We start from the raw sequence: 19,346 nt of genomic DNA, 5'->3' as shown, positions 1-19,346 counted from the left end.
ATTGGCAAAAACCTCTAAGCAGCTGCCACTTAGAACATGGTCCTTTGATTTGTGGCACTCAGGCTCTTAAGCTTCATGTCAGTTCCAGCTAAATGTAATTTTACACTCAACAAGCAGGATGGGTGTTTTTTGCAGATTGCTCATCTGCAGGTATATACTTTATGTTCCTCAGCAGTCAATCACTCTTTTCTCCCTTCATATCATTTGACTTACATTTGACTTTGATTTACTTCTTTATTTACTCACCCTGGCCATCTGCAGCCATTCAGACATAACAGATTACTTAATTACTTATTTTACTTTTCATACAAGTGATATGTGTTCTCCATATTTTGTCTTTCCCTTTGAGCCTGGTTCGTGACACCATCTGGAGTAATTTATCCTTGGTGGCATGGCTCCATTCTGAGGCTTGGCAGTTCACACCTCCCTGCTTTTTCATGTGGATACATGGAAAGCCAGAGGCGGCGAGAGCACCAGCAACAGCCCGGCACAAAACAGAGCGGCAGTGACAATGGATATCAGGCTGGTTAAGGTAGACACAGCAGAAAAGGAAGAGCAGGTGGGTTGAAAAGTGGCTTGCAGATGTGCAACAAATGCAACAGATGTGCAACAAATGTATACAGGATTTAAAAGCCTTTGCATTTGCATATATATGATTTGCTCAATAAATGAAATATTCGTTTGCTAATAAAAGTTGCACTGAATGATTGGGCTTCCTTGGACATCTGTTAAGTTTTTATTTTTGAAGTACATGTGACATCAAGTAGAAATTGCAAACACTGGGAAATGTCCCCAAGAACAGTCACCAGTGATTTGCCATCAAAATGATTCAAGACTTGGGTGTAAAAAGAGACTTCTTTGAAGTCCAGGCCAAAAGTGTATCATATGAGAGCACTCCTGACTGGCTTTGGCCACGTAACCTTATACTTGTGCCCATGTGCCAGTTAGCTGAACACCAGTCCAATGCTGTATTTAATCACACTCCTGCTCCTTTAGCTACAGCCTCACAGCTTTGTTCAGTTTTTGTGACATATTTTATCTATTTTTTATTTATGCCTTGTTTTGGAAGAGAGTTTGTCATAAATGTTTTTGACAGCTTGGTTCAGTGTCGCCCGTGGATCCTCGGATCCTTCGGGACATCTGATGGTAGTTCGAGGCTGGTCTTTTGCAAAAACACGAATCAAAACAAGTGTCTTTTGTTTGGGCTTTAATAGATCTGGCACAATGAGCGAAGGAGGGTAGTTTTGCAGAAGGATTGAGAGTGGGGGTGAGAATCTCTGCTTGCTTGGTGTTTGTGAGTGTGTGAGTGCATGTGTATGTGCAAAAGCACACGTACTGTATGTGTGTATTGGCACAGAGAGTCCAAGATCCGCCCTACTTTCAGGCTACTATTTCTTTTGTTAGCATTCAACAAACTTCCCTTGATATGTTGATGGTGGGTCTGTTACTAAGACTCCCAGAAGCTGTACTTGTTGAATGTTAACAAAATAATTGTTGTTTTATCTGTGCTGAAATGATAAGGTGCTCCCATGTTAGCAGGAAGTAGAAACATTAACTCTCAATATGGACAAAAAAGCCAATTATTATGCTTCAGCTCAGCAGGGCAGAGAAGACAGTAACAGTGCTGAATCTGCACAGATGTGGTTATGCAGGGGCACGAATAGAGGAACAGGTAATGAAGCTGTATCTTAAAGGGGAATTACACTTTATCCATTACCTTTATGCAATACCAGAGATCCAGAACACTCTGGTAATGCATGAAGTGGATTCCATAAGGCCAAAACAAGAGGAAGTTAGCTTTCTGCTAAATACAAGAAACAAGGCTTTTGGCAATTAGCTTCGACTTACCGCTTATTCAGGGTCATACGGGACTGGAGAAATCCAGTTATCATGGTGAGAGAGGTAAGGTACACTAAAGACTAGGGAACACGTTGGTACAGTGTTTATAACATCAAGGCATGATTATCTTGGATTTGAATTCACCACCAGGCCTTTCTGTGTGGAGTTCACGTCTTCTCCCTGCGCCTGCATGGGCTCATGGTGAGTACTCTGGCTTCCTCTCACAGTCCAAAGACACGCATGCTGTGGCAATATGTGTGAGAAAAATGGTTGTCTTCGTCCTACTGTGTTAGCCTTGTAATAGACTGGTGACCTGACCAGGCTGTACCTCTCCTAGCAGCGCTGATCTGCCGCTCTGTTATGTTGAATTTAAAATCCTTTCTCGTGCAAAGAAAGTCCTAAATGATCAGGCCCATCATATCTTGAGCACCTCATGGTGCCATATCATCACAACTAAGCACTTCACCTTCAGAGTGAATGCTGTGGTTCCTCGAGTTTCAAACTTTCCTTTTTGACAAAGATGGTAGTTAAGCTTGATCACGTGACCCCGAACAATCCCTTAGTTCAAGTTGTTGGGGAATTTTCCATGATGCGTTGAGTATTTTGTATCCTCTGCCTCTTTTTTTTCTTACTTCCCATGCATTTGCATGCAACTGTTGCATGTAATAATAATAATAGTGATGAAATGCATTTATAGAGAGTCTTCCATCAAAATGTTTTGCCAAGTGTGTAACGTAACAAAAAGCTAGACCATAATCGTACTGAAACACAAACACATCAGAGAGACAAAAAGGCAATAACACCTAACACAACAGAAGGTAAAACAGACTAATGGGTCTTCAGGTTTTTAAAAAAAAAACTCAGTGTATTAAAAAATACACCGATTTTTTACGTTATTGGTAGCAAGTTGCCACACACAGGTTAGGCGATTTAGTGCTGGTTTATTTACACGTGTGCTCAGCTTATAGCAGTTTGTCTTTTCAGACGTCATCCAATGTTACCCAGGTAATCCGTGTTCCAGCTTCTCCACATGCACACACTGCAGTCCCTGCATGTTACTGTGTAAAATAGGAGAATCATGATCAGATGATGGCTGACAGATGTACCAGCCAGCCTCTCCTGGTGCTGCCCCTGAACCCTCTGCTCCACCCCTCCCCTGCAGCTGAGCCAAAACCCCACCCCCACTACTATACTACCGTTACAGTGAACTGTGCAGTCTTCAAGAGACAAATAGGTAAGTTTTGCCTTTTGCATTCTGTGTTTTGTCCTGGTTATTGTCCATTGTTTCTCCATGCTCCTCTTTCTGTCTTCTGTTTCCTCTCCCTCACTAACCAGTCGTAGAAGATTTCTGCCCATCCATGAGGTCTGGTTCTGATGGAAGTCTTTTCCTGTATAAAGGGAGTTTGTTTTCCCCACCAACACCAAGCACTTATTCTCTCTATAACATTGTAGGATTTTTTGCTTTATGATATAAATCACCTCTAGACAACTCTTTTTGTGACTTGGTACTATAAACTGAAAAATATAATAGAAACGACTTGAACTTCATAGTAACCCCATTCTACCACCCTCAGCTGTAAGAGACCAGTGCTTGTAACATTATGTACTGTAAGTTGGCATTAATGCTGCTAAACAGCCAAAATAATTCTATAGACTTTCTCCCGGGCAAAAAAGGGTTTTAATGTAATCAGATAAATACCCAAACTCAAATAAAACAAGCTGATTTCGCTCATAAATGGATTCTGGTAATGCGTGTTGATTGATCAGTTAAGGATTTGTGATAAAGTGCCCTTTCTTGATGGTACCAAGTTCCAGGTAAAAATTAATTGGCTTGTTAAGTTAAACTAGAGACTGTATGTTTGTGTAAGAAACAGTTTATTGTGGTGATTGAAAGTAACTGCTGTCAGAGAAAATCAAAAACACCTAGACCATAGAGCCCCCAATCTCATTCGTTGTCTCATTTAAAACTTTTGTTGATGAAATTTCACAGATTCGCTCTGATTCCTTTTAAAAACAATTGTTTAAAATATAAAACCTCATTCAATTCTTAGAATGATGCAGATTACGTTTTTATATTGCCGGAATCTCCCATAATATTGAGAACATCTACTAGACTGCACCGTAAGGTTCTCCTTTCTTGGCTTGAAGGACGTCAAATCTTAATCTCTAAATATGGTTTACTTAACACACATTTGTGGGTCTCGCTGTCACATCCGATCCACGATGAACAACCCACCATTTGGGATTCTAGGTCTTAGTCCATTTGGGATGAAAGGGCTTGGATGAAAACTAGAAAACTAGCAGACACTTGTCTGCCGTCTTCTACCACCAGCACTGGCGGATTCTATCACTAAGTCATGTGATTTACTCCCAACTGCCGTACTTTCTTTCAAATCTCCTTTCATCTCCATCTCAGTGATGACAAGAACCACTATTACCTCTGAAAGAGATAGTATTATACAAGAGCACAAGCAGTGATTTGAAGAGATCCTAAATACGTAGTGTAAACATCTGCATGCCATTTGTAAGCTTATGTCTTTAAATGTCCCATCATCCTGTCTAAAAGTCGCATTTAATGAAGTGAGCCACAGGCAACGCAATGCACAAGCAACTAAAAGCATCTTCAAAGCTTTTTGCTTGGGATTTTTCAGCTCTGATCATTCGTTTAATTGTATAATTGAAATACAGTACAGAAAAGTATCCCACCTTAGGTCTTGCATGGGCAGAAAAGTGCACAGCACAGCAGTTTGACTGGATTTGGGATGCAGTGAGGTGCGTGAGTTGATGTTAGATGTAGACGTCCAGCGTTGTTGGCCTAATCATCTAATAAAAGGGGCATAAATGCTTTGAAGTCCTAAGTGCAGTTGTCAGTTTCTTTGAAGGCAATAGTAATTGTCATGTACACTACCTCACAAATCAAATCTTCTACACATGTTTCCTCCGCCCTGAAGTCAAAGCATGCACTGCCCCTGGTCCACATGCGCACACACACACACACACACACACACACACACAGACTCATGGAAACATACCACAACAACCTTTACAGCAGCCTTGATCTGCTAGCTACACAGGAACTCCTGGATCCTTCTACCCTTTCATGCCCTGCTTCAGTCACCCACATCTGGAGTCAGTCAAAGTCTTGAGGTCCCCAGGGAAAGATTTTGGTGGCCCCCTAAAAAAAGAAAAGTCCTATTCTGTCACTTCCTTAAAGCCACAGGAGAATAAAAATGACCAGACACCCATCTTCAGAGATGCATGCACATGTCCTTAGAGCCCTTTAATGTTTAACTGAAAGCCAACAGCTAATCAAAAACTGGTATATCTGTGCTCTTTGAGTGCATTTATATCATGTTTTTCAAAAGATGGTTGTGACAAACACCTGGATGGTGAAACCGCTTCACATTTAGTATCCACAGAAAATACTTTCAAAGATTATCATATTGTTTCTTCCATATGCACGCAACTGGATATATATGCCTGTGTAAAGAGGTGTGTCACAGGGAGCGCATTCTTCCTTTAAGTGCTGATAAAGGCAGGTTTTCCATAACATGATTAAGTCTCCTTCAGGCTACAGATCTCTTCTTCCCAGTCATTTGAATAGTGAGCCGGCCCCTCTAGATGTTGTTATCCCCCCCCCCAAGTTCAAACTCATGTTAAATGACTTCCTTCTTCCGGTGCAATCTTTTTGACTATGGTGTTGAAAACCAGGCGACTTGCCTTCAGGCGAGGCTTTATAAAGTCACATCCTGCATGCTGGATGAGATCCTGTAGTGTAGCCTGGGCGTCTCAGACTTATGTCTAAGAGGTTTAACAGTTCGTGCCTCAGAGATTAGTTAGTGCTTACAATCAGGACGATTCCCAAAATGCTCAAACTGTATGTTTCAAGCCAGTTTAGCAGCTACTTACTCCCCTTAAAAATGCAGTGCTAGAAATAAAAGCCTCACGCAGAATGCTTAAATGAATACATAACTTTATTTAAATAAATGCTTTGTCATAACAAAAACAGACAAAGGTTAAAAGAGTACATAAATTACAAGTTGAATAAATATTACACAGTGATATTCACTTTAATAATTTGAGCTTTTTTGTCTTTTTTTTCTTATTTGTCTTATGTAGCTCCAAATACTGACCATTTTATTTCCTGCTATCCTCCTGCCACCGATGGGTCGATTTCACAAGCCAGTGAACACCAAATTACGAAAACCAATTGTATCGTCGCATTACATCCAAAAAGTGTTATGTATTCAGAAATAAAAGCTGTACTGTAGTTACTGTACTACTGAAGTATGTGAATAGAAATTCAAACCAAGTAGGAGATATGAAACCTGAGGAAGCTGCTACTCGCAAACAGGAATCCTGAATTCCAACCTGCAATTGAAATGAAAGAGATAACTGGAACGCTGATATTTGCCAGGTTCCAATTTCAGATATTTAAACTGATTGCAGTATTTCATTCCTCGGATTTCAACGACTCCCAGTTATTGTCCTGCTAACTGTATCTAACGTCATGCAATTGGTGACCCCACATCGGGGAAGTGGCTAGGCCCTGATCATGACCACTGCCCATGGCGCTCGCTCTCCCTCTTCCCCTGTCTCCTCTGTCTCTATCTCAGCTGTCATCTCTGTGCAATAGGCCATGAAAACATCTCTAGCTGTGTTACTTTCAATCTACTTTTCCCTAAAAGATGCTGCTGTATTGGAGGTCCCAGGCATGGGCTTCACAGCCCCTGTCAACAAATATTACCTCAAAGCACCACCTCTGAAAGGTAAGCACAAGATAACACAACATTTAGCTTTTTTTTACTTTTTGTTGTTCTTGCTGTTAAACTAACTTCATGATACCACATCTCAGGATGTTGCCGCGTGTCAATATCAATAGTGAGTAACTGAAATAAGTGCAAGCTGCTTATTTTCGAAAGTGGTAGCGGGGATTTGGTGTTGGAAGTGGGGCAAGGAGCCTTGACAATGTATTCCCAACCGGAAGCCATTTAGGATGCACACATCTGCAGAAGCATTAAAAAAAGCCCTAAAACACGATTTACCTCCAAACATCCTTTGGCTTCCCCTCTCTGGCAATCATATACATTGGCATTCACATGAAGAAGCATGAATCTTAGCTTATTGGTTGTCAAAGAGAAGAAGGAGGTTTAACGGACTGCAGTTCCTCACACATCATTTTTGTCCAGAACTACCCCCAGGCGGAGATTACAAATGGATTTGCAACATATTATCGACACCATTTCAAAGGACCTACCACATTCACTGTTCTTCTCTTAATCAGAACCTCTATTGTCGTATCAAGTATCTGAAAATTGCCCCGCATGATATCCATGTCACTTTCACGTCAGTATTTAAATGTCTTTGCATATAGGAAGGCACTGTGACTTGCACACAGAGAGAGCGACTCTATTAAAGACCCTGTTATAACCTGTAACCTTTTTGTTTGGATCATGCCCCACTTAGATAAAGGTAGATAACCTCCGTGTGGAGGCATGTAAGCAGAAGGATTTCAGATTGTTAGCTTTTTTGACTTCCCTGTAGTTGACCTACAAGAATCCTTTACAGGCTATTTTCCCCCCAAGCACAATTACGTTGTTCTCATACTTTGTTTCTACAGGAAAAACAAACATTCAGTAACTATATTTAAAAGTAATGTAATACGCCATGGTTACACTGTAGTAGCAGTACTGAGGGGGAACCACTTGATAAAGAAACATGGCTCAAAAGTGGGTGGTCTTTACTTCACTGAAGGCAAAGAAAACAGCACAAACAAAACCATACAAAACTACACTTCACACAAATGGATCAGAGAAGCGGCCGGCCCGACTGGGAAGCTGGATTGCATGCACTCATGATCTGAGTCAGACTTGAGTCAGACTTAAGCTGAAAACGTTTAGTTCACCAGTAGAGCCAGCGGTGCTCTCTAAGCTCTGTGTCGCCCTGCATGGCAATGTCTGTTCAAATAGGCACAGTTGGCATATCAGGCTAGCTACATTGTCAAAGAGCCACATACATAGATTCATCTGTGATGGTCTACTTGCTTTTTTTGGGGTTTTTTTTTGTTTTTCCAAGATACGCTTTTACATTAAGAGAAGGCCAGTCCCGATACCACTTCAAGCTCTAGCAATACTTGTGACAAAATCAGAAAAAAACAAAAAGAAAAAGGAAAAAAAAGGACATTCTTTTTTGTAATAGGCTCACTCCGTCATATACCAACATACATACCACACATTCAAACTGTACACATGCACGCGTCCATGCACGCATCATTTTGTGATTTTTTTTTTTTTACACATATCCAAGCAGGTTCCCCTATTCATAAGTGCTCTGACAGAACCCAGATAGAGTCAACTGTTACAGCATATCCCTATCTCTTCTTTGTTTTTTTCTTTTGGAGAACAGATAAAAACAAATTACTCTGGCCAATCGTCAGCTCCACAGTGGCATCATGTTCCATGGCCTGAAACTGATCTGTTTTCAATCAATAAGCCTGATGCTGTTTCTCTCTTTTTCTTCTTTAAAATTGTTTTAATTTCACCTCACACAAACCCACAGCTTCTATAAAAATATATCCATTAGTTGCATATATTTTCATGGATCTGCAGCCAAGGGAGCAGGCTCATAGAAGGGCGGTCCCGTGATCATAATAGTCAAAGGATCTAGTAAATCTTCTGGGACTTTCACCCTCATTTAGAGAAGAGTGCTTGGTCAACTGAAAAGAAAGGGAAAAAAATACAGGTGTCTTTTTTCAGCCTGTTGTTTTACGATTGGATTTTCTTTCTTCTTTTTTTAAGTTGAAAAAACAAATCTTGAAGTGAACGTAGGGCGGAGCATACAGGTGTGATTCAGAGAGGAGGCGTGGGCCCTGGGTCACGTGGTGGTTAAGGGTTGGGGGATGGGGGAGGTCAAAATGGCCCTCCCAGTTTCACTCATTGTTATTGCTGCTGCTCTCCAGGTCTTTACACTGAATATCACCTCCGCTGTAGTCTGTGCCGGGGAGCTGAACACCGTACTTGTCAACACACCAGCAGATGCCTCGTTTGCGGCCACGAGATGGCTTGCACTGTGGAGAAGAAAACAGTGAGTTAATCCAGCAAGGTCCCATGTTAAAAGGCCTACATTTAAATGAGCTATTTTCCGACTATGAGATAACCACAAAGTGGGGATTTTTCTTAGTAACTCTGAATTATGGGGGAGAATTATATTTTAGCAAGGATAAACTGCATTTTTAGAGCTGGGGCTGCCTTGAGTTATTGGTGAATGATAGTTAGCTCTCTGCTAGCTTCCAGCACTGCTAATTGGAGTCACTGTATTTGACTTCTTTGGTTTAGGATGTTCATGTGGTAGAATGATGCCGTATTTGGAGGCAGCTTGCTAACCTGAACTTATCACTATCATCATAACAATGTTTATTTGCATTTCCTGGGGATATAGGCTAGTAGCTTGAGTGAATTCTAAAAGGGCTAAAGCTAACAGCTAGCAAGAAAGTCCACTGATTGCTGTCATTCCACTGAAATAACTATGTTCAATAACTATGAAATTATGCAGTTTTAAATGTTGGTCAAATGCTTGCTCAAAGGGTGGTGTGAGGCTAAAGAATCAAGGCTGACCTGTTTGCGTTTGAAGAATCCTTTTCTGTCACAGTTGGGAAGGTACAAAGACAGCGCCATTACACGAGAAGTATCCTTCATTCCCTGAATGATCCCGTCCAGTTTTCTCCGGCATGGACCCTTTAGAGAAATGCAGCACGGGAATATTAACCAAACAACTACCAGTTGTATATTGAGATATACATATACATATATTTCAAAGAGTACATCGTTGAAATATATGCCCTGATTTCATGTCACACCGCAAAAAACCACATGAAACTTTGCACATGGAATACTTACAAATTCAGGCTCATGCTTGTCAATGGGCAGAGGAGAGTAATCAATGGTTGAGCCAATGATGCGCTGCTTGCCTTGCTTCCTCTTCTGCTCCTTGCGCACTGCAAGGACTTTTTTGCTGTTCACAATCTCTTTGGGATAGAGTGGTGGTGGTCTAACCCCGCCGGTACTCTGTGTGGTTCTGGTGTCCTCGTGTTCTCGAGACTCGCGATCTGCACCACAAAAAACAGCAACAACACAAAGAGGTTTTTTTTTTTTTTAATTACATTTTTATGCGCATCCAGCAAGTGTAACTGGAATTCTCTTAAGTTAAAGTGCCTTGATGCATGCTCAATCATTCAGGTAAGGAAATCCCAAAAAGCTGATTCTGTTCATCTGGACGTAGCGTAACATGCTCGTCTCTTACGTTAAAGTTCAGAGAAGTCAGAAAATGTTGGGAGCCCAGTGGTAGCATTATTATTACTGGATTTTTTTTAGTTAAAGAATCAGATAAATCTATTTTTAAATATAAAAATAAACTCATATTTGGATCTTTAAAATACCTAATTTAGCTTTTATATGCTATATACACAGAGAGCAAGAGAAAGAGAAGCAACTAAGTGTCAAACAAAGTTTCTTCTCACTTTTATCTCGTACTCATTTCTCGTATCATTTCGTGGTAGTTGTTTTGACTGGAACTTTAAACATTTCTGTGGAGGTAATGCCCTATCAAATTACATTAATCACATATTAATGTACAATATTAACAGTGATATGAGATTTGTATTTGCAATGTTTAACAAACAGAAAAAAAATCAAAGTTTAGGATGTTATTTTGCATTATTGTATAGTCATCTGCATAAATGATAAATCCTGCCTGTCAGTCCTTTCCACATACAAACAATAACAGGTGGGTGCTTTTCCCCAGAGTTTGTGCCAACTGTTGTTTAACATTTGTGTAGGGAGGAGAGAAGGCTGCAGCTCTTCCAACAGCTGATGAACTCCTACTGGTAAGAGCTCAGTTTTAAATCATCTTTTCTCACCCAACCCCACTTATCAAAGGCCCTTTGCTCTATTTATAACTGGAAAAGTTTGAAATCCTGCATTCATGTTTGAGCTCAGGGCTATCTGTGAGGGGAAAAAGACACAAAATATGCAGAAAAATATGCACAACATTTTTGCTCAACAGTCTACCAACAACACATCCTCTCATAAGTTTAAAAGTGAGACATGCCGGTCTTCACACATGAATCCAGACACAATGATATTTATGAGCATAAAGAGCTCTACTAATTGGGAAGCCTGGATCACGTGTTGCATGGAAAAAACTGCTAACATGTTATCTGGGCTAAACTGCAACCGGGCCTGAGGCCCCTGTGTGTAGTAAATTTATAGCGACGTGTCCCACATTAAACTGATTCAAATGTCAAGCTCAGGAAAATCCAGTTGCACCACGGAATCATATAAATGCTTGTACATTTGTGTCACACTGTATGCACTCCTTAGATGTAATTCCAGCTCCCCCAGGGGGCACTGTAGTCTCAGAGATCTGAAAGTCCCTTCTGACAGGATATTTACAGGTTGAGGTCCTTTATCCTTAACCCAAACCCTCCCCTCCCCCTATTCCTATCTTTGGGGCTCAGCCTCTTAAGCCTGGACCCCCAGCCAGAGGTTCTTTGAGGCCACAGAAACAAGCCCTCCACTTCCCCCCTCTTGGCTTAACTGTACCATAAGTACTGAGTTATTGTGGGGACTTTGCCAGGCCCCAAATGGCTGAAGCCATGGTGCCAGTGGATGACCCTGGTTATATTTATCTGACAAGGAAACCCGCCGTGGTGCACGAGGCCAGGCGCACTGAACCAAAGAGGAATGTTGGCTGCAAACTATATGGCCAACTGCTGCTGGAAGACAAATCAACTTCCATACATGAATATGTTACTTATGAATATAAGAATATGTTAGAAATGTGACTTAACAAGTTGCATGACTCTGACTGGCCTCTTGGTAGAGAGACAGCCTGGAGAAAGGCGCTGAGACGTAACAAGGATACGAGCTCAGAGAAACTGATGTTCAAAGAGCCTGACACAGCATGAGTGTCTGGGAGTCTTTGGGAGGGGAGGGGGAGGTGGGGGCTGGAGGCAGGGTGATTACCAGAATTGGGTCTTTGGCTTCTGCGCTGCACTGCCGTCTCTTTGAAATTAATCTCGCAACTCATGACTTGGCAGGCCTCAGGTTGTGTTTAGATATGTCCTTGTGTCTCCCCGCTCAGACTAAGGGGCTATTGCGTGCTATAAATAAACACGTCAAACAAGCATTCTCATGTACACCGTGCATGTGACCACTTTGGAAAACCTTTTTATTTCTGCTGTACAGTCTAATACTTTCTCAGGGCACTTGATTAAAATGCCACATATCTGGCAATAAAATATCCTGGTGAAAATAAACCCTCTGCGTTTTTTTTAAACGTGCGTTCTTGTTTCATGTGTAATTTCATTGGGGCATATAAATGGTCGAAGTCGGTCGCTTTGAGAACATGCCTGTCTGGAGAGAATACAGTTAACAATGCGGGACAGATGAAGGTTTTCAAAAAAATTCGTGCAGCTTTCGAAAAGACAATGGTGCCTGACTTCCATGCTTGCGCTGGAAAAAATAAAAAATCACAAAAATTCATCTTTTCTGATGTGGCCTCTTGGACTCTGCCACAAAAACTCAGTTTTTCCATGCTAAGGGTACCCAGCTTGTAAAGGAGTCTTAGAGGGTCTGTGTTTAACTCCTGAAACTCGGCCAAGATGCTGGACAGGGGCCAAGTGAGCAAAGTCATGTGCATCTCTTCCATTCAGCCGAGCCCAAAGCCGCGCTGCTATCGCTTCTCCCTCTGCTCGAGCTAAAGATTTCATTAGGGCAAGAGGAGTGGAGTAGCCAAAGGAGGTGCACCTGATACTCCTCTGTTTAAAAATTAACATCTGCACACAATTATGCTTCATGAATATCCCAAGTTTCTTATGGGCACAAGTCCAAGAATGAAAGATAAGCTGCCCCTTCTTTTGATTTTTCTCTCCACTGGGTCTTTAAGACTGTAACAACATCGTTTAGAGAAAAAAACAAAACAGGACAATGGATTCTCCCACCTTCCATTGGATTTCCCAACATTACACCACGTTTGTTACGTCTCGCCTTTGATAACGTCAGTCTGTGCCCTGCATCTGAAATTACATCTTTACAAGATGTAAGAGAGCGGTGAATAGAGGTGCTGTTTAATCTCATCTGGGGGTAGGACAAGATAATTGTGGGGATAAATGAGCCTAAGGGCATCTGTTATATAAAGCACAACGGCAGTAAGCCATCCCTCTGTGTCACACTGCTCTGCTACTTAATATTTGAAAGCAAGGGCACGGCCCAATAACCCCGCAGTTTCTAGAGCAGAAAAGGAGGTGTGAACAAGCCAAGAGGGATTGTGGGAGTCGCTAAGGAGTGTCTGCAGCAGCATAAAAGTTATCTGATGAGAAAAGGAAATGGGTCCAAATTATGGCAACGTTGCCAGTTGCAGAGCTCTTTTGTGGCAAAAGAGTTTTCAGATAAAATGAAGAGTTTGTTTCAGTGGCAAAAAGTAATGAATTGGCACGAACAGCCATTTGGGTTTTCATTAAGAGATTTTGATCCAAACAGGCCAACAAGATACATCCTCTGCACATTACATGACAGATGCGCAGTGGTTTCTTGAGAAGGATTAAGAGACCGATGACTGAAAAAGGCTCACTTCCAAACCGGCTGGAACAGAAAATCTGGACTTTATCAAATATTCTGTCCAGGTTTTTTTTTATTTTTTAACCACAAGTGCAAGTGAATTATGTTTTGACCTGCATGTCCTGTTGTTTCACTGGGATTTCTGTTGTTCGGCCTTGTGCACGCTCTCAATCAGCTTCTGAATATGCAGGAAATAACACTTCCCATGGTATTGTGCACGCAGAATATGTTCATTGCAATCAAAAAGTTTCCTGCTTTTCTGAATGCATGGTATAAATAGCAGCAAGAACAATTCAAGGATTATAAATTGCAAAACAGGGCCTATGAGAGGATGCAAAAGCTTTCAAAGAAGGAAATGCTGCTATAGGTAAGCAAACTTCCTGACCTGTTTACAGCTTCCGTGACGCTAAACGTTCAGTTTTATGTTGCAGAGCATTTGAAAAGTAAATTATTAGAGTAAGGCGCATGGCTGCTCTACTCTACATTGCTAATTTTGGTCTGAGGTCTCATCCCATATCTGAATTTGGTTTTCAACAAGCCACATGGACAGACGCAACCTCTTTTTGGGTCACCATTACCACAACACAATTGCTGGGTGTGACGACGTTCTGACTCCCCAGTGGCAGAAGAAGCTATTTTGGCGAGCATCAAGCGCTGTAGAGTGGATGTACTGTATAGGGAGAACGAGGGGAGGAAAAGAAGTCCACAGTGGATGAGAAGCTAGCTGCTTCTTCACATCAAAACTGAGAATCAGTCTTCGTACAGTTTAAGGAATCACTACATGGCCGTTTATGAAAATGGAGCCAAACTTTTTAGAAGTTTGTTGTACTGCTCACTTTAAATAGTCCTCTATAAGGACAATCATATGATTTTTGGTCTAGAATGTAACCAGGTTGGAGTGAGATTACAATATCCAGATCAGGCCTAAACACATGTGACATCATCATAAAATCCTGCACTACATTGAGAGTTGATTTCTTTCACAACCGTTGCCACCGGCAGATTAGGTGTCAGTGACCGGTAAGCTGTACAAATACCACTGTAAATTTCATTGGGAGAATTCAAGCAAGCATGCCAAAGAGGGTATTTGCTTGCCAGCAACAACTCCAGTGGTGTTGACTCTCATTCTGTACCTGGAAAAAAAAAAACCCGAGTAGTATCAGTGTCTCATCCGAGAAATCACTTCGCTATCGTTTGCCACGAATTGCGAGCTTTTCAAGTGGTCATGTGATATCTTTGGAAAATGATCTTTCCAATAACTCTGCCTAGCACCTGCAGCACACGAGCTGCAGCATGGTAAGCTTTCACTGCACTGTCTCAGATGTTCAAGGTGAGATGGATGGAGAGCCGCATACAGTCTTTCCTTTGCCTGTCGTGAAGCTGTGAGGCAGCTGGAGTCACTCGTGACCGGAGATTTATCTAACGTGGCATGCCTTTATGTAACGTACACATTAGACAGAGTACGTGGCTGGTTGTCATTAGTCTACAGTGGGAGAGAGTCAGCGTTTGCATCATTTTCTCAGCTACAGCCGAATAACCCGCCGTGCCAGAGACGATGTGAACGTGGAAAAAGCAGATGGTAATGCTCATGAATTGAATAGCATTCTAAAATTATGCGACAACAAGTGTCACCGAGGCTGAAACTGTCTGGCAGCGGCTGAAAACTGCATCTACACACACATTAAGGACCTGGGCAAATGTAAAAGTATTAAAGTTGTCAGTAAAGGCAGCAGGTTTTCTGTTGCTAGGCTAATAAGGAGCATAGTATTTCTGTCCATGTGTGAGAAGAGTATTCTGGTTTTGGAACCACTCCCTAATCATCTTTTGTTTCTTGGCAAAGAGCAATCTGTTAAAACATAAGGCCTTTTCAGAAGCTTGAAGGACGGGAGGCCTGCTGCCATGAAGTCATATCTGTTGGCAAGCTTTCTGGGGTCTGATTCACTCACAGGGGGCTAACAAAGTCTAAGTGCCCCGGGAGCACATACCACCTCCTGTGCCTTACAATCCAAGCCACTCCTGGGATCACAGTGCAAGAGCAAAACATGAATTAATGCACTGCTGGGACATGAACCCAGACGCAGAGTGATGGCCAGGATTCTTGTTCTTTAAAAGGGAGGGGGGAGTGGGGGACTAGAGGATAGCAAAGATTCCTCCCCGCCATTGTTTGACTGTCCCAGTCAGTATTTAGTGGGCCGCAGCTCTCGTGGCCTCACGAGTGCGGTGGACACTTGAGCTCCTCCTCTCTGTGTCTCTGTGTTTGCCTTGCTCAGCTGGTACAGCGCGCAGACAGCTGCAACCCCACACGACAGGAAACCAGAAGCTCACCTCGTGAGCTCCCGTCCGCAGAGCTGTTTGACAGAAGGCCCTTCAGAGGAAAGAGCGTGCCGGAGGCATTCTGCTGAATCATTGCGCTGTGACTGAGAGCCCTGCAATGAATGCACCGCCCGGGGCAGGAAAAGATGCTCCGGTTACCTCCGTGGACCAACACAGAAGCCAGGTTCTGCTGGTGTGTGTGTGTGTGCGTGCGTCGGCGCAAACCAAAGTGAGACAAAACTGCCTGAGGTGTCATCACATGCAATACACACCCAGAGACCCACACAGCCCCACCCAAGTATATGTGGCAGCAAATACACACAAACTTGGAAAACAAACACAAACGACTACATCATTTCACATACTGACTGAAGCTTTACCAAACCTGTGATTGCCTGAGTGTTTTGAAACGGTAGTCATAGATGGACCATAGAAGAGAGATGAGGGGTTGCTCACAGGGTGGACATAACCTCATGACTCCATCAATAGTATAAATGAGCCCAGTCGAAGCCTATTTTACAGAGTGAGGCTTGTAGCCAAAACCTTTGTGGTTTTCACCTACTTATCTAGTTGTTGACAAGCTGCTAAAACTCTGAGTGAAGGTGGACCTGTCTGCTTCCCTCAGAAATATCTTAAATCATTCAAGACAGTTGGCCCAGCTCTCCTTCTCCCTCCCTCTCTCTCTCTTTCTGTCTGTCTATATCGGTCTTTCTCTCTTTTCTCTCACGCACACAGATTTAGTGGTAATCCGACTCGAAACACCACCCATAGGGGTAGCCTGCAGCCCCAAATCTGCCTAAATTCTTCTTTAAACAGATCCAAAGTTTATAGAGTGGCAGCTCATTTTGTCTCATACAGTAGACGCCTTCGATCGATTTCACAGTTTAAGCAGTTGGACGGGAAAGGCGCAAAACAGAGAACAGCTCTGGCGTGTGGATGGAAAATCGAGGGCTTTGACAGACACTTGTTAGAGCTGGATGTTAAAGGAGGCTGAAGCATGAACCCTATTTTCATCTGAATATTACTTCCATAGAATAAACCAACATTCAGTCCACGGCCACCTTTCGTGCGTAAAAGCTGTTTCAAAAAGACTGTAAACCTGTAAATATTTTAAAGCGGGGACTGTCTGGATCATTGTCAACCACTTTCGGGTTTCGCTAAACCGCAGTCTGACAGCCACTGCCCCGCACTGCAGGCGCAGCTCAGCCGGGACACGCCATGTGCGTTCACCACAGCTAAGAGTCGATCCCGCAGCAGATTAACCGGCACCGGGCGACAAGAGCGGAGTGTTTGTTCACGCCGTGTTATTATTGTGGAGATTCAGCCCTTTAAAACTTCTGTGTTACAGCTAGATGCTCAGCCTGACACCAGAAGGAGCATGTGTGATCTGCGCAGAGAGGCGGAATGAGCTCCTACAGTCAGTTGATTCAAAGCGGTGGATATAAGTTAATCAGATGCCACCTCAAACCATATGTCAAACAAACGCGCCGGTACCGGCTGCTCGCGCTCCAGGGCTCTGCGCTTCTTTTGCATGGAAGAGAACTATTTCGGGTGGTCTAAGTGAGGAGGGAAGAACTTGGGAAAAGGGGTTGAATTTCATTTAAGAGGGAGATTTTTGCATTTAATAAAACAGAGCAGGCTACTGTGCTGCCTTTTGGTTGGTCCCTCAGGCTGCAGGAGCCCTTCTCAGAGTAACACACGCTGGATCCCGGCGTGGGACAAGATGTCAACAAACACTGATAAACAGAGGAGAGAGAACACCCAGGGGGTCCCGATGCAGACGAGAAGTTACATTTCTCACACATTTTAAACCCACGTTCGCTCTCAAGCATGCATTCAGTCACCCAGCAGTGAGCGTCTTACCTATGGGCGGGTGGGCAGGTTTGTATCCTTTCTCGTTGGTGCACAGTCCCCTGCCGTGGAGAAGGGCGTGCAGGGGTTTCTCCTCCCCGCTCCTCGGCAGGCAGCGGAGGCCCTGGGCGCACGTCCCGGTGTAAACGCCGCACGCCTGTCCCTCAGACAGTGCGCACGTTAGGCAGCAGCCGCAGCCCGGCTCCTTGACCAGCTGGCAGCCGACCGGCACCGGAGGACACATGGACAGCGCCTTCTGGTCACAAGGCTCGCACGGAACGTATGAGCCCAAGCACCCGGACAGCCCCAAGATAAATGTCACCAGGAGGCAAAAACTCAGAAACATTGTTGGCGTTCTCTTCAGCTATAACTTAACCTCAATGCGAAGAGGAGGGGAAAAGTAGCTTGGTCTAATGAACACAATGCCTCAGTCAGATAATCCGATTTTTACAGTTAAAGCCAAGAGTCTTTATCCAAGAGTGTTGCTATCTATAAAAAACATTAATGGTAAGGTTTTTTCTGTGAATGCTGCAGAAGGACTTTAAAGGACCAATTAAAAGTACGTGCGCTATGTCCCCCCCCCCGAAATGTTGTCCTCTGCTGGAGCAAAGCAATTCTGCGCACAAAATCTCTTCCCCCGTCTGTTTGGACTCCGGTACTTTCTCCACTACAAGTTTCTTGAGCAGACTGATCAACTTGAGAGCAGCCTTGCCTTTTAAAAAACAGCCCAAACCCCTAACTATGAATACGCTAAACAGCAGGGAGGGGAGGCGCACTTGTTCCGCAGTTTGGCACGCGGCCAAACTTTTTTTTCAGGAGCAGGAGGATCGCTCTTTCACCCTGAAGGCTGAGCTGATGCCGAGGTGCAAGAGGCAAAAGGCAACAGCAGCCCTCATCAAAGCATTTCAGCGAGTCGAAACCTGTAGGCTTCTGTACTGCCTATACATTTTTTTTAAGTAGTTCACGATTGTATTCTGTAATAAATTCTCACACTAAAAAACGAAACAGGGAGACGGATATTTCAGCTGTTGATTCTCAGAAATAAACTCTGGGGAAAACCTCACACAAGATTTTTGGCGCCAAACAAAAAGGGGAAAATACGTTTTTATGCGCAAAAAATAATGAGCTTTATATCCATTCTAACTTGTGAACGTTTTATCCCGAAAACTTTTGTTCAAGCCTCACGGAAACATCGTTACCTCAGGGTAACGATTCCCCGCGGTCATAAAAACGGGATCATCGGTAACCCCCCTACTTGAGTCATAATGCTGCGTGTTTGCCACGGGGTTGGATGGAATATCGTCAATGCTGCGTTCAGGGTGGAAACCGGGAGAAGGTGCGTGATATCATTACTTAGGGCTATAAAACGGTTGGAACAGTAACATTTAGAAGATTTGCCGTTTTTGAATCCAGTTTTACCCCCCCCCCCCCCCCCCCCCCCCCACACACACACACACACACTCTCACGTTTAGATATCACTCACAGGGATGTGCCACAGGGATACCTGCTCCACTCTAAAGCCTGCACCTGTTGCTTCTACTGGGCACCATTTGTGTTAGAAATATAGCCAGAAGGGAAACCCACCAATGTGCTACCTCCCCCCCCCCCCCCCTCTCTCTCTCTCTCTCTCACTCACACACGCGCGCGCGCATGCGCACAAGGAACCCAGAGTCATGTTTTCGAGAAAGAAGAGTCAGAGAGAGAAGTGGAAGATGTCACGAACTCTG

The 19,346-nt window shown here is 43.3% G+C and overlaps 1 protein-coding gene across 1 annotated transcript; it reads right to left on the bottom strand.

Moving 5' to 3' along the window:
- Positions 1-5,795: 5,795 nt before the first annotated feature.
- On the bottom strand, positions 5,796-18,327 carry igfbp5b (insulin-like growth factor binding protein 5b). The gene is made up of 4 exons (XM_006793718.3): positions 17,631-18,327; positions 9,735-9,943; positions 9,453-9,572; positions 5,796-8,905 (listed from the first exon to the last, which is right to left on the bottom strand). The coding sequence occupies exons 1-4, from the start codon at positions 17,962-17,964 to the stop codon at positions 8,768-8,770; spliced, it is 801 nt and encodes a 266-aa protein (XP_006793781.1). The 5' UTR covers positions 17,965-18,327; the 3' UTR covers positions 5,796-8,767.
- Positions 18,328-19,346: the final 1,019 nt, after the last annotated feature.

Source organism: Neolamprologus brichardi, chromosome 16 (assembly GCF_056152115.1).
Source record: "Neolamprologus brichardi isolate AB-2024 chromosome 16, ASM5615211v1, whole genome shotgun sequence".
NCBI lineage: Eukaryota > Metazoa > Chordata > Actinopteri > Cichliformes > Cichlidae > Neolamprologus > Neolamprologus brichardi.
Note: the sequence above shows the minus strand (reverse complement) of the source record. Positions and strands in the feature narration are given on the sequence as shown.